The sequence below is a fragment of the Crinia signifera genome, chromosome 7 (genome assembly GCF_055691185.1).
Source record: "Crinia signifera chromosome 7, ASM5569118v1, whole genome shotgun sequence".
In the NCBI taxonomy this organism is placed as follows: domain Eukaryota; kingdom Metazoa; phylum Chordata; class Amphibia; order Anura; family Myobatrachidae; genus Crinia; species Crinia signifera.
This window is the reverse complement of record NC_139223.1, coordinates 17,376,298-17,393,478: the sequence shown is the minus strand read 5'-3', so window position 1 is coordinate 17,393,478 and position 17,181 is coordinate 17,376,298. Positions and strand designations below refer to the sequence as shown.

Genomic DNA, 17,181 nt, shown 5'->3' with positions numbered 1-17,181 from the left:
CAGGAGAAGCTGCAGGTGTGTACCCAACTTGTGTCAGAGCTGGGAGGGGCAGGGCCTGCATTAATGCCGAGCACACCCCTGGCTCTCAGGAGAAGCTGCAGGTGTGTACCCGGCTTGTGTCAGAGCTGGGAGGGGCTGCATTAATGCTGAACACACCCCTGGCTCTCAGGAGAAGCTGCAGGCGTGTACCCAGCTTGTGTCAGAGCTGGGAGGGGCAGGGCCTGCATTAATGCTGAACACACCCCTGGCTCTCAGGAGAAGCTGCAGGTGTCAGTGAGCTGACAATCAGATTGTGTGTTACATATACAGACAGCGACAGCAGGCTGGGGCTGAGCTGGGAGAGGCTGTGTTCTGAGTCAGGTATATTGCAGCATTGCTTTAACATAGGATTCCTGCTGTATGTCGGGATATACTGGTGTTTGGGCCTTATTCTGGTTCACTTACAAAAGCAAGTTCTCTCTCCAAAGCACAAAACCATGTGCACTGCAGGTGGGGTAGATGTAACATGTGCAGTGAGAGTTAGATTTGGATGAGTTATTTTGTTTCTGTGCAGAGGAAAAACTGGCTGCTTTATTTTTACACTGCAATGTAACAAACTTCACCCCAATCTAACTCTCTCTGCACATGTTACATCTGCCCCACCTGCAATGCATATGGTTTTGTCCATTAGAGAGAATTTGCTTTTGCAAGTGAACCAGAATCAGGCCCTTTATCCAGTAGTACCTTCAGTATATAATATTAGTACCTTTTTTTGGCTGAACTGTTTCTATGGGTCTATGAATCAGCTAGTCAGTATGTCTACCATTATGTTGGCTACTAACAGGGGTTAAAGGGGGAGGGGAGAGGTGGAACTGAGTTCCACCACCTCTAATGGAAGGGGTAACTAGTTCCCCCTCCACCACCACCCTGCCCTGTAATTCCAACAGATAGGACTGTCCCCGCAGCTTCCATTCTGGTGTATGTGATGTCACGCCATTATAAGGTGCTATTACTGTGTGCATTGCTACTGTGTTTCTGTAAATACTGGCTGCATTATTTTATATTGCAATCTAGATCTCCGTTTCAGCACACCCCACCCATATTTAACTCTCTCTTTACATGTTACATCTGCCCCATCTGCAGTGCACATGGCTTTGCCCATTTTGAGAACAAATTTTTACTGCGATCAAATCCGATTAAGGGCCATTGTGTATATGCAACACTACTGTGTCACATACATGTATAAGGAGTACTACTGTGTAGCATAACATGAACACGCTCACTACTGAGTGACATAATGTGCATAAGGGGGCACTAGTTTGTGCTGTAATTTGAATCTGGGGCACTACATTTGGTGTAATGTGAATGAGATTGTTCTGTGTGAAGTAATTATAAATTGGGGGCATTATTGTGTGACCAATGCCCCTCTGTTTCACCACCTCTCCAGGTTCACGTTAATCACTGACTACTAACTAGTTACATAGTTTAGACCAGGGGTAGCCAACTCCAGTCCTCGAGTGCTACCAACAGTTAACGTTTTCCAGGTCTCCTCACAGAATCACAAGTGAAGTAATTATCTCCACCTGTCAGGGCCGGTGCGAGCCATCTCAGCACCCTAGGCAAAACTTCTGAATCGTCGCCCCCCCACCACCACCCTAGCCCACCTAGTCGTGGGAGACACTTCTCCTCCCCCCCCCCCCCCCCCCCCTCACCTCAATATAGCCGGGGACTCCCACCCCCCGGCTTTCTTCAGCAGCTGCTGGAGCCCTCTCTCCCCCGGGACATATTATCAATCAGTTCTATGTAATTGACCTCTCTCTCCCCGGCGCTTCTCAGCACAGCCAGGAAGAGAGCTCAAAGCAGCTGTGGGCAGCGGGGATAGGACATCGTACCTCAACTATGCAGCCCGCACATCATTTCCTCCAGCATTTTCAGCACCACCGCAGGAGCCCTCTCTCTCCCCCCAGCGCTTCTCAGTACAGCCGGGTAGAGAGCACAAAGCAGCTGTGGGAGGCGGGGACAGGACATACCTCGCTGTGCAGCCCGCACATCACTCCCTCCCCCGCAGATTGCCGCTGAACGGCACGGGGGTTGCGGGCTCCACCCGCCTATCAGATCCACGGGAGAGCTCCAGGGGGGCGCTGGGGTACGGCTTACCTGTTGTTCCCTGCCGGGACTGAATAGCTGCTGGTACTTGGCAGCTGCATTCTTCCTTCCAGCTCAGTTCCGCCCTCCAGTGGCCGGCGCCCTAGGCAAATGCCTGAAGCTGCCTAGTGGTGGCGCCGGCCCTGCCACCTGTGGATCTTTTAGAATGCATCAGTCAGTAATGAGTGCACCTGTGTACCTGTGAGGTGAGCTGGAAAACGTGAACTGTTTGTAGCTCTCGGACTGGAGTTGTTTACCACTGGTTTAGACTGTTAGAAATTATACTTATAGTAAGCCAATCCAAACCACAAGATGTACAGTAGTCCAATAAGCTGGCCATACACCTGAAGTATCATTGACCAATCTGTCCGGTTGTAACAACAATCTGTTAATATATGGCAGCAATTAACCATTTACTCCAGAATGCCAGAAAACTGATTAACGGTCATTCAGACAAATCCATTAAAATGGATTTAACATTTATCTGAGCAAATTCTGAATTGTCCTTTGCACCTACTGTATGTATTACCAGATTTCATTCCAACCAGCCAGATTTGACAATAAATCTATAGGGGCTAGCGGGAAGAATTGGAGACCATGGGGGAAATTTACTAAAATGTGAGTCCAGTGGCAAACGCAGGATTTTCAGAAGGGGGTTTCCAGAGGGGTGGAGCAAAGCACGGAGATGGACACTTAGGTGACTCAGTATATGCCGGGTCAGTTAAAGTATTATAGATAGACCAAATGTACTGTATATAAATAATAATAATAATAATAATAATAATAATATAAAAAAATACACACGGGCGTCAACAGCAGTGTAGACCCCTGGGCATAGCAATGTATTGGGGCCCCTACCGATCCTCCAGCGGTAGGGGTGGGGGAAGCTTTGATGTCCCGCGGGTGGTAGGGGGTATTATATCAACCGCTCAGCATGTAGGGCCTGGATCAGTAATTTCCACTAATTACCCCTTTACTGCACAGATGGTGGGAGATGAGGTGGGAGAAGGGGGCATTGGGCGGAATGAAGGGGCCCTGATACATAACTTCCAGGGTGGTAGAGGATGTTTAATATGCAGAGGAGGGTGTATAGTGGAGCGGGCTTATTATTCATAATTTTCTGGTGGGAGGACAGCTTGCTTGACTGCAGATATATCCAGTTCCCAGAAATAGATATCTTAGATTAGGGGATCAGAGTTTAGGGGGCAGAGCAATCTGCCAACGAGTATATAATACTACATACCAGGTGTGTGGACCTGGAGCAGTAACCAGCTGCTGGAAGGCTGATATCTCTGGTTTGGGGAACAGTAGAGACAAGTTACTAGTGTCCATCAAAGGGGGAGAGTCCCAGCTTTTGGAATATACCCTCAGAAAACTCTAAGCCAGACAGAACCTGAAATATCTGACTGGGAAGAGCAATTAACAGGCTTGGATGGGGACCACTGCTTTGAAGTCAGATATCTCCGGTTCCCATGGGCCGATTTTTACAATTTTTGCACCGATAGAAAGAGGGGACCCTCAGCTTTCAGAAGAGGGCCTTAGACTCCTGGGGGGGTTTCTGGGTACTCAGAAACCCCCCCTGCGTGCGCTACTGGAGTCCTATTCCAGATAGGATGTTGCTATGGGCAACCAATCAGAATCACTAACCACATCCGTGCCTGGCCGCTTGGCTCTAATGCCAGATTAGTTAGCATTATATTAGCAACTAGGTGATTCATCGCACCCTACGGGCGCTTTTCACACTGTCGTAAGGGGCTGCGCCCCCTTAATTTGTGAACGTTTGTATATGAGAAAGATGGTTAGAATTGTATGAAATATGCCTGTATTGCAATTGGAGTTATAGGTGACGTGTTACATAGAGAGCATATGATGTGGAAGGGGGCGTGTATTGTTTTGTTTAATTAAAAAGCGGTTACAGAGAAAGATGTACATTGATAGTGTGGAGGGTACAGTGACATTTGTGCGTGTGTGTTGTTTAGGTGTGTGTGTGTGTGCAAAAGTATAGTAGGGTGTTTTTGAGTCAGCGGCTCCCCACTGGCGGAGGTCACGACACAGGAAAACAGGAGGCTGAGTAGTGATAGGGGTGTGTGGGGAACACTGTGCAGCTTCTGCCAGTGGGTGAGGGTCCAGCGTGGCAGCACAGGATGGTGGCCCTTAGTCAGTGTCTCCTCCTACTGGGTGGGAGTTAGGGTGCATGAGAGCAGGAAGCTGGGTGGTAAAGCATGATAGGGGAATGTGGGCAACACAGGGTGAGCGGGTCCCTGTTTCAGCATAAGATTGACATTACACAAACAGTCCCCACTGGCGGAAGTTACGGGGCAGGAGAACAGGAGGCAGGGGCAGTGAAAGAGGTGTGTAGGCATGAGGGGTAGTAAAGGTTTTTGGCTGTTGCAGAGTAGGGATGGGCATTGGTGCAGGCGCCATTGATGGTTGGCATTGATGGCTATTTTGCATCCTGCCATCGATAGTAGTAAAATATTACTTGGATAACCATCGATTGTTGTAGCTATAGGTCATCCATTATATTTGACTGAATAGGCCGTGGGACAATCAGAACTCGGTGGCAGGACTTGAGGGGGGGGGGGGTGGAGCTATGCTCCTTTTCCGGCACCATAAATTTTTTTTAAACCTGATCGGTTCTCCTTTGCCATGGATGTAGGGAAACCATCTGGTCCTCCCACATCGATGGCAAAAGTATTCAACATCGGCTATTAACCATCGATGATTTGAAATCATTGATGGTCGATGGGCATCCCTAGAACTGGAGGAGGGTGGGGGACAGTATGCAGCTCCCGGCAGTGGGTGAGCGTCTCCTCCCACTGGGAGGAAGTGAGGGTGCATGAGAGCAGGAGGCTGTATAATAGTGGTATGTGGGCAAGACATTGATAAAAGTTGTGGTGCTGGTGCAGAGGACCGTGGGGACACTTCTGGCAATGGGGGAACCTGCAGCGCAACAGCCAGGGCCGCATTTCCCACTTAGGGGCGGCACCTGCCTGTGGCGGTACAGGATCCCTCATTCTTACGGGGGTATGTGAAATGCGGGAGCGGGGGTCCACTGGGGGGTGGAATTGCCGGAAGGGGGTCAGGGGCTCTGCAAATTGCGGGGGTCTGTGAATTGCGGGAAAGGGCAGGGGTCCGCAAATCGCGGGAGAGGCACGTGAATCGCGCAACGGGGGGGGGGGGACCGCGGGTGTCCACGAATCGCGGGGGTTGGCGTGAATCGTGGGGGGCTCGAGGGGGTCATCAAATTGCGGGGGGGCGCAAATCGCGGGGGGGGGGCGCGGGGGTTTGCGTGAATGGCGGGGGTCATTGAATCGCAGGAGGGTACAGGGGGCGTTAATCGCGGAGTGTGTGCAGTGAATCGCGCGGGAGGGGGAAGGGGCGGTGGCGTGAATTGCGGTTGGGGGGAGCTGTGAATCACGGGGGGGATGCGGGCAGACCTGCCGCTCACCTGGTGGCTGTGGAGTAATGGTGGATGGTGGGCGTGTACTGGTAGCCCTGGCTGGGCGGGGGGAGGTGATGTCAAGGGGCTGGTGGTTTGTAGAACACTGGTCTTTTCCCTAGGGGGGATGTGTTTGTGTATCCCGCTGGGTGGGATTATATGGGATGCGGTCATTTGGTCGAATGCATTATGGTCGAATGTCATTACATCGAATCCATTAGGTCGAATTGCTAAAAGGTCGACATGATTCTAGGTCGACATGGGAAAAGGTCGAAATGATTCTAGGTCGAAAGGTCATTAGTTCGACAGGTCATTAGGTCGACAAGGTCATTAGTTCGACATTGTCTAGGTCAACATTCGCAAAGTCGACATGGGGTTTTTCACTGTTTTTTGAGCCGACATGTGCTGACAGGCGGTATTTCATGCCCTACCATCCACTAGGGCGTGGTGGGAGAATAAAATAGTGTGCCGAGCGTAGCGAGGCACCGTGCCCGACGCATTGCGAGCGCAGCGAGCGATGCGAGGGGATGCAGTGCACTTTAAACTGTGTCCATGTCGACTGTGTTGACATTCAGGTAAAAAAAACAGTGAAAAACCCCATGTCGACTTTGTGAATGTCGACCTAGACAATGTCGAACTAATGACCTTTCGACCTAGAATCATTTCGACCTTTTCCCATGTCGACCTAGAATCATGTCGACCTTTTAGCAATTCGACCTAATGGATTCGATGTAATAACATTCGACCATAATGCATTCGACCAAACGATCCCAACCCCTTATATGAAGAAGGTGAGGGGGGGCTGCAGAGTCTGCGGTGTATGGAGGAGGGGGTGCAGTGTATGGAGGAGGGGGTGCAGTGTATGGAGGAAGGGGAGGTGCAGAGTCTGCGCTGTATGGAGGAAGGAGGGGGGTGCAGAGCCTGCGCTGTATGGAGGAAGGAGGGGGGTGCAGAGCCTGCGCTGTATGGAGGAAGGAGGGGGGTGCAGAGCCTGCGCTGTATGGAGGAAGGAGGGGGGTGCAGAGCCTGCGCTGTATGGAGGAAGGAGGGGGGTGCAGAGCCTGCGCTGTATGGAGGAAGGAGGGGGGTGCAGAGCCTGCGCTGTATGGAGGAAGGAGGGGGGTGCAGAGCCTGCGCTGTATGGAGGAAGGAGGGGGGTGCAGAGCCTGCGCTGTATGGAGGAAGGAGGGGGGTGCAGAGCCTGCGCTGTATGGAGGAAGGAGGGGGGTGCAGAGCCTGCGCTGTATGGAGGAAGGAGGGGGGTGCAGAGCCTGCGCTGTATGGAGGAAGGAGGGGGGTGCAGAGCCTGTGCTGGATGGAGGGGGGTGCAGAGCCTGCGCTGTATGGAGGAAGGGGGGGGGGGGTGGCAGTGGCGCATGCAGGGGTGGGGTTTCTGAGTACCCATAAACCCCCCAGGAGGGTCCCCTTTTTTTCTATGGGTACAAGAATTGTAAAAATCGGCCCTTGGGAACCGGAGATATCTGACTTCAAATCAGTGGTCCCCATCCAAGCCTGTTATTCTTCCCAGTCAGATATTTCAGGTTCTATCTGACATAGAGTTTTTCTGAGGGTATATTCCAAAAGCTGAGACTGTCCCCCTTTGATGGACACTAGGAGCTTGTCTCTACTGTTCCCAGAACCAGAGAGATCAGCCTTCCAGCAGCTGGTTACTGCTCCAGCTCCACACACCTGGTATGTAGTTCAATATTCTCATTGGCAGATTGCTCTGCCTCCTGAACTCTGATCCCCTAGTCCCAAATACCATTTGGTAGGTGAGATGCTCTAGTTTGTAATTTCATTACAATCCTAAGAAATCTATATCCGGAAACTTGAGATATCTGTAGTCAAGCAAGCTGTCCTCCCACCAGAGAATTATGAATAATAAGCCCACTCCACTATACACCTCTCCTCTGCATATTAAACATCCTCTACCACCCTGGAAGTTATGTATCAGGGCCCCTTCATTCAGCCCAATGCCCCCATCTCCCATCCCGTCTCCCACCATCTGTGCAGTAAAGGGGTAATTAGTGGAAATTACTGATCCAGGCCCTACATGCTGAGTGGTTGATACACTACCCCCTACCACCCGGGGGACATCAAAGCTTCCCTTACCGCTGGAGGATCGGTAGGGGCTCCAATAAATTGCTATGCCCAGGGGTCTACACTGCTGTTGACGCCACGTGTGTGTGTGTGTGTGTGTGTGTGTGTGTACACACACACACACACACACACACACACGCACACACACCTTACACACGCACACATGCACACATTTGGTCTATCTATAATACTTTAACTGACCCGGCATATACTGGGTCGCCTAAGTGTCCAGCTCCGTGCCTTGCTCCGCCCCTCTGGAAACCCCCTTGTGAAAGTCCTGCATTTGCCACTGAGTGCAGAGTCTGTGAGCATGCTCCTCCGACCAGCGACCTTTCAGGGGCTGTAAACGGGAGCGCGCACCCGGCATTTTATTGCTGGTGCACACTCCAATCACTGGAAATATGGTCGCTTAGCGACCATATTTGCTATAATCGCCCCCGTGTGTACACACCTTTACACTTACCCAGAAAGGCTAAGAAATCTCAATATGTATAGCTTGGAGCAGAGAAGGGAAAGGGTGTACATGATAGAGACCGTCACCTCTATCAAGGGTTTTACCAAGGATCAAGAGGGAAATCCCCAAGTGGCGAGTGCACGCGGATACCTTCACAGGTAGACGCGTCCCCTCGCGGGCTTCACAGGTGTCGGCGTCGCCACGGACACCTGTGAAGGTATCCGCGTCCCCTCGCGGGGCTCGCTGCGCTCGCCACGCTTCGGGCTCGGTGGCTCGCTGCGCTCGCCACACTATTATATTCTCACTCCACGCCCTAGTGGATAGTAGGGCATGAAAAGGTCGGAGGACCCGTACCGCGGCCCCTCGCGGGCTCGCTGCGCTCGCCACGCTTCGGGTTCACGTGGATCGTGGGGTGGCGTTAAAAATTGGGGGGGACATTTAAGGGTTAATGGGCTCTGTGGCCCATTTAACATTGATTCCTATGGCCAAATCGGGTCCTTTGAGCCATTTAACAGTAAAATCGGGTCCATCGCGCCTTTTAACATTGATTCCTATGGAAAATCGGGAGCATCGCGTCGTGGGCATCGCGGGTACATTTATGGCCGGCCGCGACGCGACCGACACGATTTCCATGTTTAACATGGGTTTCAATGGGAAATCGCGGTCATCGCGTCGGTCGCACACATAAATGTACCCGCGATGCCCGCGACGGGCGCCCTTCTAGGTAAAGAGTACCATTTTTTTTTTCTGCACTACATACACACTACACACTACATACCCCCCGGGTTGAAATAAAGTTTGTACCCCCCCCCCTACACTATACACGTGTTGAAACATTTCACTACCAGTAACACAAAAATAAAAATGTCATCCCAAATGTCATCCAGAAGAATGTATTCAGCGGAGGAGGCATATGCCATGCTTGCCTCTGACTCTGACACAGCCAGTGATGCAAGCGGGGAATTTGAAGGATTCGTCTTAAGCTCCTCTTCCTCCTCTGGTGATGAGGGACCCCCTCAAAGACGCCCCCGTAGAGCAGCTGAGACCCCCCCCCCAATAATTGATCTCGTATGGACCCCACCACCAGACAATTTTGAGCCCCAGGTTCCTGAGTTTTTGGCCATGCCAGGAATCCAATTTGATTCCACAGGTCTCAGAGAAATTGACTTTTTCAAATTATTTTTCTCTGATGATTTTATAAATTTAATGGTGGACCAAACTAATTTATATGCCCAGCAGTTTATTGCTCAAAACCCCACGTCATCATTTGCTAGGTGGACCCCTGTAGATGCAGTAGAGATGATGACGTTTTGGGGTCTGGTGTTTCATATGGGCATAGTAAAAAAGCCAGAAATTAGGCAATATTGGAGTACAGATGTTCTGTACAGCACCCCATTTTACCGTATGGCCATGCCCCGGGCTCGATTTGAGACGATCCTTAAATTTTTACATTACAACGATAATGCACAGTGCCCACCCAGAGATGATCCCACCTTTGACCGGCTATTCAAAGTCAGGCCGGTCATTGATCATTTCAGTGCCAAATTTGAAGAGATGTACATCCCAGATAAATTCATTTGCATAGACGAGTCCCTTATACATTTTAAAGGAAGGGTTAAATTCCGCCAGTAAGAGGGCAAGGTATGGCATAAAAATGTATAAGCTGTGTGAAAGCACCTCAGGGTACACTCACAGGTTTAGGGTATATGAAGGGAAGGATTCAAGAATTGAACCGCCAGAATGCCCCCCCTCCCTCGTAGGTGTTAGTGGAAAAATTGTCTGGGATTTAGTGCACCCCTTCCTGGATAAAGGTTATCACCTCTATGTGGATAACTTTTACACTAGCATCCCCCTGTTTAAGGCCCTTGGTTCAAGAGGTACAGCAGCTTGCGGTACTGTGCGCAAGAACCAAAGAGGCCTCCCAAAAACGCACATTGCCCAAGTAATGAGAAGGGGTGAAAGCAGGGGAATATGCACCGAAAATATGTTGTTGGTCAAATATAAGGACAAGAGGGATGTCCTTATACTGACAACAATTCACGGAGACAGTACCACCTCCGTCCCTGTACGAGGTACCAGTACCCACACCTCAAAACCTAATTGTATCCTGGATTACAATAGGTACATGGGCGGAGTGGATCTTTCAGATCAGGTACTGAAGCCGTACAGTGCCCTGCGGAAAACAAAAATCTGGTACAAGAAGCTGGCCATGTATATCATCCAGATGGCACTGTATAACGCTTACGTGCTATTCCGTTCTACCGGCCAGAGGGGGACATTTATGCACTTTCAAGAGGAAGTCATAAAGGGCCTAATATTTGGGAACCAGCAGGCAGAGGGCCCCAGTACTTCTAGTACTGGCCCCCGTATTGTACCAGGGCAGCATTTTCCTGATGAAATCCCCTCCACTGGAAAAAAGGGCAGGACACAAAAAAGGTGCAAAGTTTGCTATAAAAAGGGAATAAGAAAGCAAACTATTTTCCAGTGTGACACTTGCCCCGACAAACCCGGCCTATGTATAAAGGAGTGTTTTAAAATATACCACACATCTATGGATTATTAGGTTCATAATTTCACCGTGCTTCGGGGGTCTTGCTAATGCCACATAGCACCCACCATTCATTTCACCAGAATCAGAGCCGCAAAATCCAAAAATCACTCCTTCCCTTCTGAGTCCTGCCATGCACCCAACTGGTATTTTTTGGTCACATGTGAGGCATTGCCGTACTCGGGAGAAATTGGGGCACAGATTTTGGGGTGCTTTTTCTCCTTCATACCTTCTGAAAATAAAAAATTTTGAGCCAGAACTGCATTTTTGTGTAAAAAAATTAAATTTTTCATTTTCACTGCCCAGTTGTACCACGATTGGTGAAACTCCTGGGGGTTTGACATGTACACTATACCCCTAGATGAATTCCCTGAGGGGTGTAGTTTGCAAAATGGGGTCACTTGTGGGGGGGTTCCACTGTATTGGTGCTTTGGGGGTCTTGCTAATGCGACATAGCACCCACCAACATTCCACCAGAATTTGTGCTGCAAAATCCAAATATCACTCCTTCCCTTCTGAGTCCTGCCACTTTTTGGTCACACATGAGGCATTGCCGTACTCGGGAGAAATTGGGGCACAGATTTTGGGGTGCTTTTTCTCCTTCATACCTTCTGAAAATAAAAAATTTTGAGCCAGAACTGCATTTTTGTGTAAAAAAATGTAATTTTTCATTTTCACTGCCCAGTTGTACCACAATTGGTGAAACCCCTGGGGGTTTGAAATGTACACTATACCCCTAGATGAATTCCCTGAGGGGTGTAGTTTGCAAAATGGGGTCACTTGTTGGGGGGTTCTTAAATTTTAGCATCTTATGGTGCCTAGAAACCTACATGGTGCCTAAAAAATAATCTCATAAAAAGGAGGCTCCAAAATCAAGTAGGTGCTCCTTCTATTATGAAGCCTGTGGTTTGGTCAACGTGCACACTAGGGCCACATATAGGATATTTATGAAAACAAAAGAATTGGGAATCAATTTTTAGTCACATTTCTCTAGTAAAATGTACTGTGTTCCTTAGAAAAATGTATTAAAATTGCAAATCTGCAAAAAAAAATGAAATTTTGAAATTTCACCTACACTTTGTTTTAATTCCTGTGAAACACCTAAAGGGTTAACAAACTTCCAAAATGCTGTTTTGAATACTGTGAGGGGTGCAGTTTTTGAAATGGTATCATTTATGGGGGTGTCTCACATACAAGTCCCTCAAAGTCACATCAGAACTGAACTGGTCCCTAAAAAAATCAGTGTTTGAAATTTTCTTGAAAATTTGAGAATTTGCTATTCATATTGTAAGCCTCCTAGTGTCCAAAAAAATTAAAAGGAAGTTGAAATAATGATGGAAACATAAAGTAGACATATGGTCTATGTTAGTTTTTAACTATTTTGAGTGGTATGATTATTTGTCTCACAAGCAGAAAATTTAACATTTTGCAAATTGCTAAATTTTCCATTTTTTTACGACATTTTGGTATTTTTCACAAAAAAACACAGACTGTATCGACCCAAATTTACCGCTTATTTGAAGTACAATGTGTCACGAGAAAACAATCTCAAAATCACTGGGATAAGTAAAAGCAAAAAAAAGTTATCCCCACTTAAGTGATACATGTCAGATTTGAAAAAAAGGGCTCTGTCAGGAACGCAAAAACTGGCTCTGTCAGGAAGGGGTTAACAGTGGCTGTGTAACTACTTTGTAGTTATCTTCCTACCGGTTTCTCAGTCTTTGGCTTCAGCTAGAGCAGTGGTTCCAAACCCTGGTCCTCAAGTACCCCCCACAGTGTACATTTTCCAAGTCTCCACACAGAATCACAGGCAAAATAATTAGCTCCACCTGTGGATCCTGCAGGCAACTAGTGTCATGACAGATTGTGCAGCCATTGGGCTGTATTAGTTGGTCTCACTTCTACTATGTAGCATCTTGTGTGTCTTCTATATGCGCAAGCATATACAGTACCTGGGGCATATCTAGAGGCAGGGTCAATTAAGAATGGGCATATGGAGGTACAGCTCCTGCTCTACTATAGAAAAGGCCCATCATTCATATTACAAATTCTTGTCTTCTTCTACGATCCCCCATGGCCGCTATTACATTGGGATATCCTCCCGCACCTACAGACAGGATGTTTTCTAGGGACCACTCACCTAATAGTATATAGCCTCTTTCCTATTCTCCTGTCTCCATAGGGAATAGGTTGTTTTTTCTTTCTCTCTGTGGCTATCCTCAGCAAAAATAAAAGCTATTTCCACTGAGGTGGGGTGGCTCCCCGGCATGAATAATCCCCTGCAGTATCTGGGAATGTACCTGTACTGGAATCCTGGCCATGCAAGCTTGTTCATAAAGCTGTACATGGCTGCGTGACTGTCCCTATATCCTTCCTGCCCAGTCCACAATCCAACCTCCTGCAGTAGGTGCATAGGCCATCTATAAAAAAATTATTCAATATTATGCTCTCCAATGCATTGTGCAAAGCAACAAGTTGTTGTTTAAATTGGGTTGTACATATAAAACACAATAAAGAAATCCCTCCCCCCTCCCCATGGTTAAAATAACTTTGTACATGAACTATTGTACCTAACTATTTTATATAATGTTAGTACAATAAAATTAGAATTTCATCACAAAATATAGATCTGTAGCTTGCAATATGTAGTGCAGTATTTTAATGTGGTGCAAAAGACTAATCAACTACACCCAACCAATCCGTGACGTCCTTCATTTCTTTTTGGATCAATTCCTTTGTGATGTAATGAAAAAATTGGCGGATACGTTTAATCCAACATAGTGCTGTAGATCATGTGCCTGACAACATATGTTTCACCCTCACAGGCTAGCATAAGTGAAACGTATGTTGTCAAGCACACATTCTACAGCGCTATATTGTAATAAGATTACTCTATCAGTGCATATATACATACTATTTGGTACACTTGCCCTATTTATGGTCTGTGTAACAATAGCATTGTTTGTAGATAGAGCCTGATTCAAAGATGTACACAGTGTGGATTAATGCTGTAACTTTGGACACTGCAGATTTACATTGTAAATGCATTGTAAGTTGTTGTGGTTGTTGTTGTTGTTTGTTTATAAAAACACTCCTACTTCTGGTCAATGACCCCTTACTGACTATTTCTAGGAGAAACACTGCTGGGGATGGTAAAACTAAATCCAAGGATGTAGCCGCTGGCTTTGTGCACAGGAAATGCATCTCCACTGCAAAGACACAGTGTAAATTCTTACTTAGATGCCACAGGTGCCTGAGTGTTCTTAGCAAAATATGACCTGAGCTCCCTGACTCTTGTTGGGGACCTGAGGTCTCCTTTAGAAATTTGTGGGATTGTCCTAAGATAAGGGAGGTTTGGAATGGTTATAAATATCACCCAAAGCTGTAGTTTGAGAGTGGACAATGTGTGACCCTGGGAGTTAGCTGCTTAATTTAATTGATCTACCAATTTCCAAATAAAAGAAATATCTGCTTAAACAGTGAAAGCCATAATTCAAGTTTATTGAAGCCTCCCACCTCCCAATATCTGCATGGGCTTCATAGAGTAGCTATGGGGATATAACCATATCTATGTGCATTTCTGGACACCCACAGATCCAAAAAACATTGGAGATTTGTGCAAATATCAGAATCAGGCCAAAATATGTTTCCTCCTCCTCCACTGTCCCTAACTCGCAAAACTGTTCCTCCACATCTAACACACACTAGTTTTACTTTCTTTTCTCTGTTGTAGAATGGCATCTGTGTGTCTGAGACAGGAGCTGATCTGCTCTATCTGCCTGAGCATTTATACCTACCCTGTATCCCTGAGATGTGGCCACATCTTCTGCCGGGACTGCATTGTGACTGTGCTGGACACACAGGAGGGGGCCGGAGGCTATTCATGTCCGGAGTGCAGAGCCGCGTATCAGGAGCGTCCAATGCTGGAAAAGAACAGGAAGCTAAGGAACATTGTGGAGAGTTTCGTATGTAGTCGACCAGAGCCAGTGGAGACCCGGATTTCCTGTACTTACTGCGTAGATGCTCCTGTACCAGCTGTGAAGCGGTGTATGCAGTGTGAGATTTCCCTGTGTGAGGGCCACCTGAGTGTACATAACAAGTCAGTAGATCATGTGTTACTTAACCCAATGTCATTACTGAAAAACAGGAAATGCCAAATTCACAAGAAACTTCTTGAGTACCGTTGCCATGAGGATGACGCCTGTATCTGTGTCTCCTGCTTTGCAATAGGATCACACAGAGGACACAAGGTGGAGTCTCTGGATGAGGCCATGAAGACCAAGCAGGAGAAGCTGAGGAACCTCCTGGAGAAACTGACCACAAACAGAGCATGGTCTGAGGAACAGGTCCAGAGTCTGCAGGATCGCAGGACAGCGGTACAGGAGAAAGCAGCCATGGTCACAGGGAAAGTCACTGACTTGTTTAGGGACATCAGGAGGAAATTGGACATTCTGGAGGGGACCGTCCTGAGTGAGGTCTCCAGACAGACTGAGAGGATTTCTCTGCAACTCTCTGATATGATCCAGCATCTGGAAGCCCAGAAAGACAAGCTGTGCAGGGAGATTGGTCACATTAAGGAACTGTGCAATACAACTGACCCACTAACTGTCTTACAGGACCGAGATTCAGACACATATGAGAAGGAAAATACCCTAGAAAGTGATGCCAGAAAGTCTTATCCTACGGGTGATCTGGACGAGTGTCTGATCTCAGTGACCTTGCACTCAGGTTTATCTGATATTCTGACTGATGCAAAGCGAAGTTCCTGTATAACTGAAGCTGCAGATATTTTACTTGATATAAACACGGCTAATAATTTCGTCTCTGTATCAGGGGATTTAAAATCTGCATCTTCATCCAATATAGAAATAAAATACCCACAGAGCACCGTGAGGTTCACAGTTTATCGTCAGGTCTTCAGCAGTGCAAGATTTGTCTCAGGACAACACTGCTGGGAAGTGGGAGTCAGCACATCCAAGTGTTGGTGGGTTGGAGTGGCGTATACTAGTATGCAAAGGAAAGGAAAGCCATCACAAATTGGATTGAGTAGCAAGTCCTGGTGTTTGCGTCTGTCAGATAAAGGCTACTCAGTGGTGCACAATTCAGTGCCTAATAACCTGCAGCTGGAGTCCCCTGTGCAGGCAGTCAGAATATACCTGGACTATGAGGCCGGGCGTCTGTCCTTCTACCAGCTGCGTGACCCCATCAGACACCTGTATACCTTCTCCGCCACCTTCACTGAGCCCCTGCATCCTGCTTTTAGGGTAACCAGTGATGGTTGGGTTAGGATTAAAAGCTAGATACACTTATGAGGTAATAATGGGGACTGATGTTGTATTATCTTGTTGGCTTGTATCCCTGCCAGCTACAGTTCCTAAATACTTGGGAGGGAATGTAATTAGCTGTGAGGTAATCCTTGCTCAGTGTTTACAATGATTTCTGCTCATGACTTTAGGAGGTATGAGCAGAAATCTAGACGCAGCGGTACTGTATTTGCCAATTACAGTGCAGCCCACATCGTGACTGCAAAGTATTTGTATTGCTTTCTTTAGTGATTTTCTGTGCTTTTAGTCATGCATCTATATGATTGGAGTTGATTTTTGTTTTTTTGTATGTTACATGTATGTATGGGGATAGGACTTTACCACTGATAATACTGTACTTGGTGTTAAGCAGTAAATATAAATGGAGACCATTGCATATTACATTGGTGTTGTGTGTTGTTGCTATTGTGCCCTGTGTATGTAGTCTATAGCAGCAGTTCCCAGTGTCCTCAAGTGCCCCCAAAAGTGCACGTTTTACAGATCTCCATACAGGTGAAATAATTGGCTCCACCTGTGATCTTTTAAAATGTGTCAGTGAATAATAAGTGCACCTGCCGGGTGACCTGGAAATCATGCAATGTTTGGGGTACTTGAGAACCGAGGTTGAGCATCACTGGCCTATAGTATAGGTCAGGGGTCCTCAAACTATTTTGCTCTGGGACCCCATCAGACAATAAAAATAATTACGGGACCCCAGCAAGTTACTGCAGAAGGTCATCACATCACACGTGTAGTCAGCAGACAGCACATACATGGCAGCATTGTGGAGGCACAACATGATGGGAGGAGTCTAATATACCATAACCCATCGCATCACACGTGTAGTCAGCAGACAGCACATACATGGCAGCATTGTTGAGGCACAAAATGGGAGGAGTCTAAACTAAAGGCCGCCATACACTATGCGATTTGGGCCCGATTTGACCCGATTCGGCGGAATCGGGACGTGAAATTGGGCCAAATCGCATGTGCAGACATCCCGTCGGATTCGGGAGGTCGGACGGGCTGCACATAAGATTTGTTAAATCTTATGTGCAGCCCAAGGGGACGCAGCGTATAGTATGTGCGGTGGAGGGAGCCGAGCGGGGGACTGTAAGCAGGGAGCCGGGCTAGAGAGGCAGTGGGCGCACTATCCTGGGCGGGGGGGGAATGCCGCAAATAGATACTTCCAGGCGGTGAACGCCGCAAG

The 17,181-nt window shown here is 47.7% G+C and overlaps 2 protein-coding genes across 3 annotated transcripts in view; both read left to right on the top strand.

Annotated features, from left to right (window-relative positions):
- Positions 1-201: 201 nt before the first annotated feature.
- LOC146019871 (E3 ubiquitin/ISG15 ligase TRIM25-like) overlaps positions 202-17,181 on the top strand; it is a 46,212-nt gene continuing 29,232 nt past the window's right edge. For both annotated transcript variants that reach the window (XM_083152494.1, XM_083152495.1), the window contains exon 1: positions 202-360. The gene's annotated coding sequence lies outside the window, so the exon portion shown is untranslated. The remainder of the gene's footprint in view (positions 361-17,181) is intronic.
- LOC146019869 (E3 ubiquitin/ISG15 ligase TRIM25-like) lies at positions 962-16,373 on the top strand. The gene is made up of 2 exons (XM_083152492.1): positions 962-982; positions 14,402-16,373. The coding sequence occupies exon 2, from the start codon at positions 14,403-14,405 to the stop codon at positions 15,966-15,968; it is 1,566 nt and encodes a 521-aa protein (XP_083008618.1). The 5' UTR covers positions 962-982; position 14,402; the 3' UTR covers positions 15,969-16,373.

What these genes read in the sequence shown, in the direction of transcription:
- LOC146019869 (XM_083152492.1), top strand. Translation starts at nt 14,403, where the DNA reads ATGGCATCTGTGTGTCTGAGACAGGAGCTGATCTGCTCTATCTGCCTG.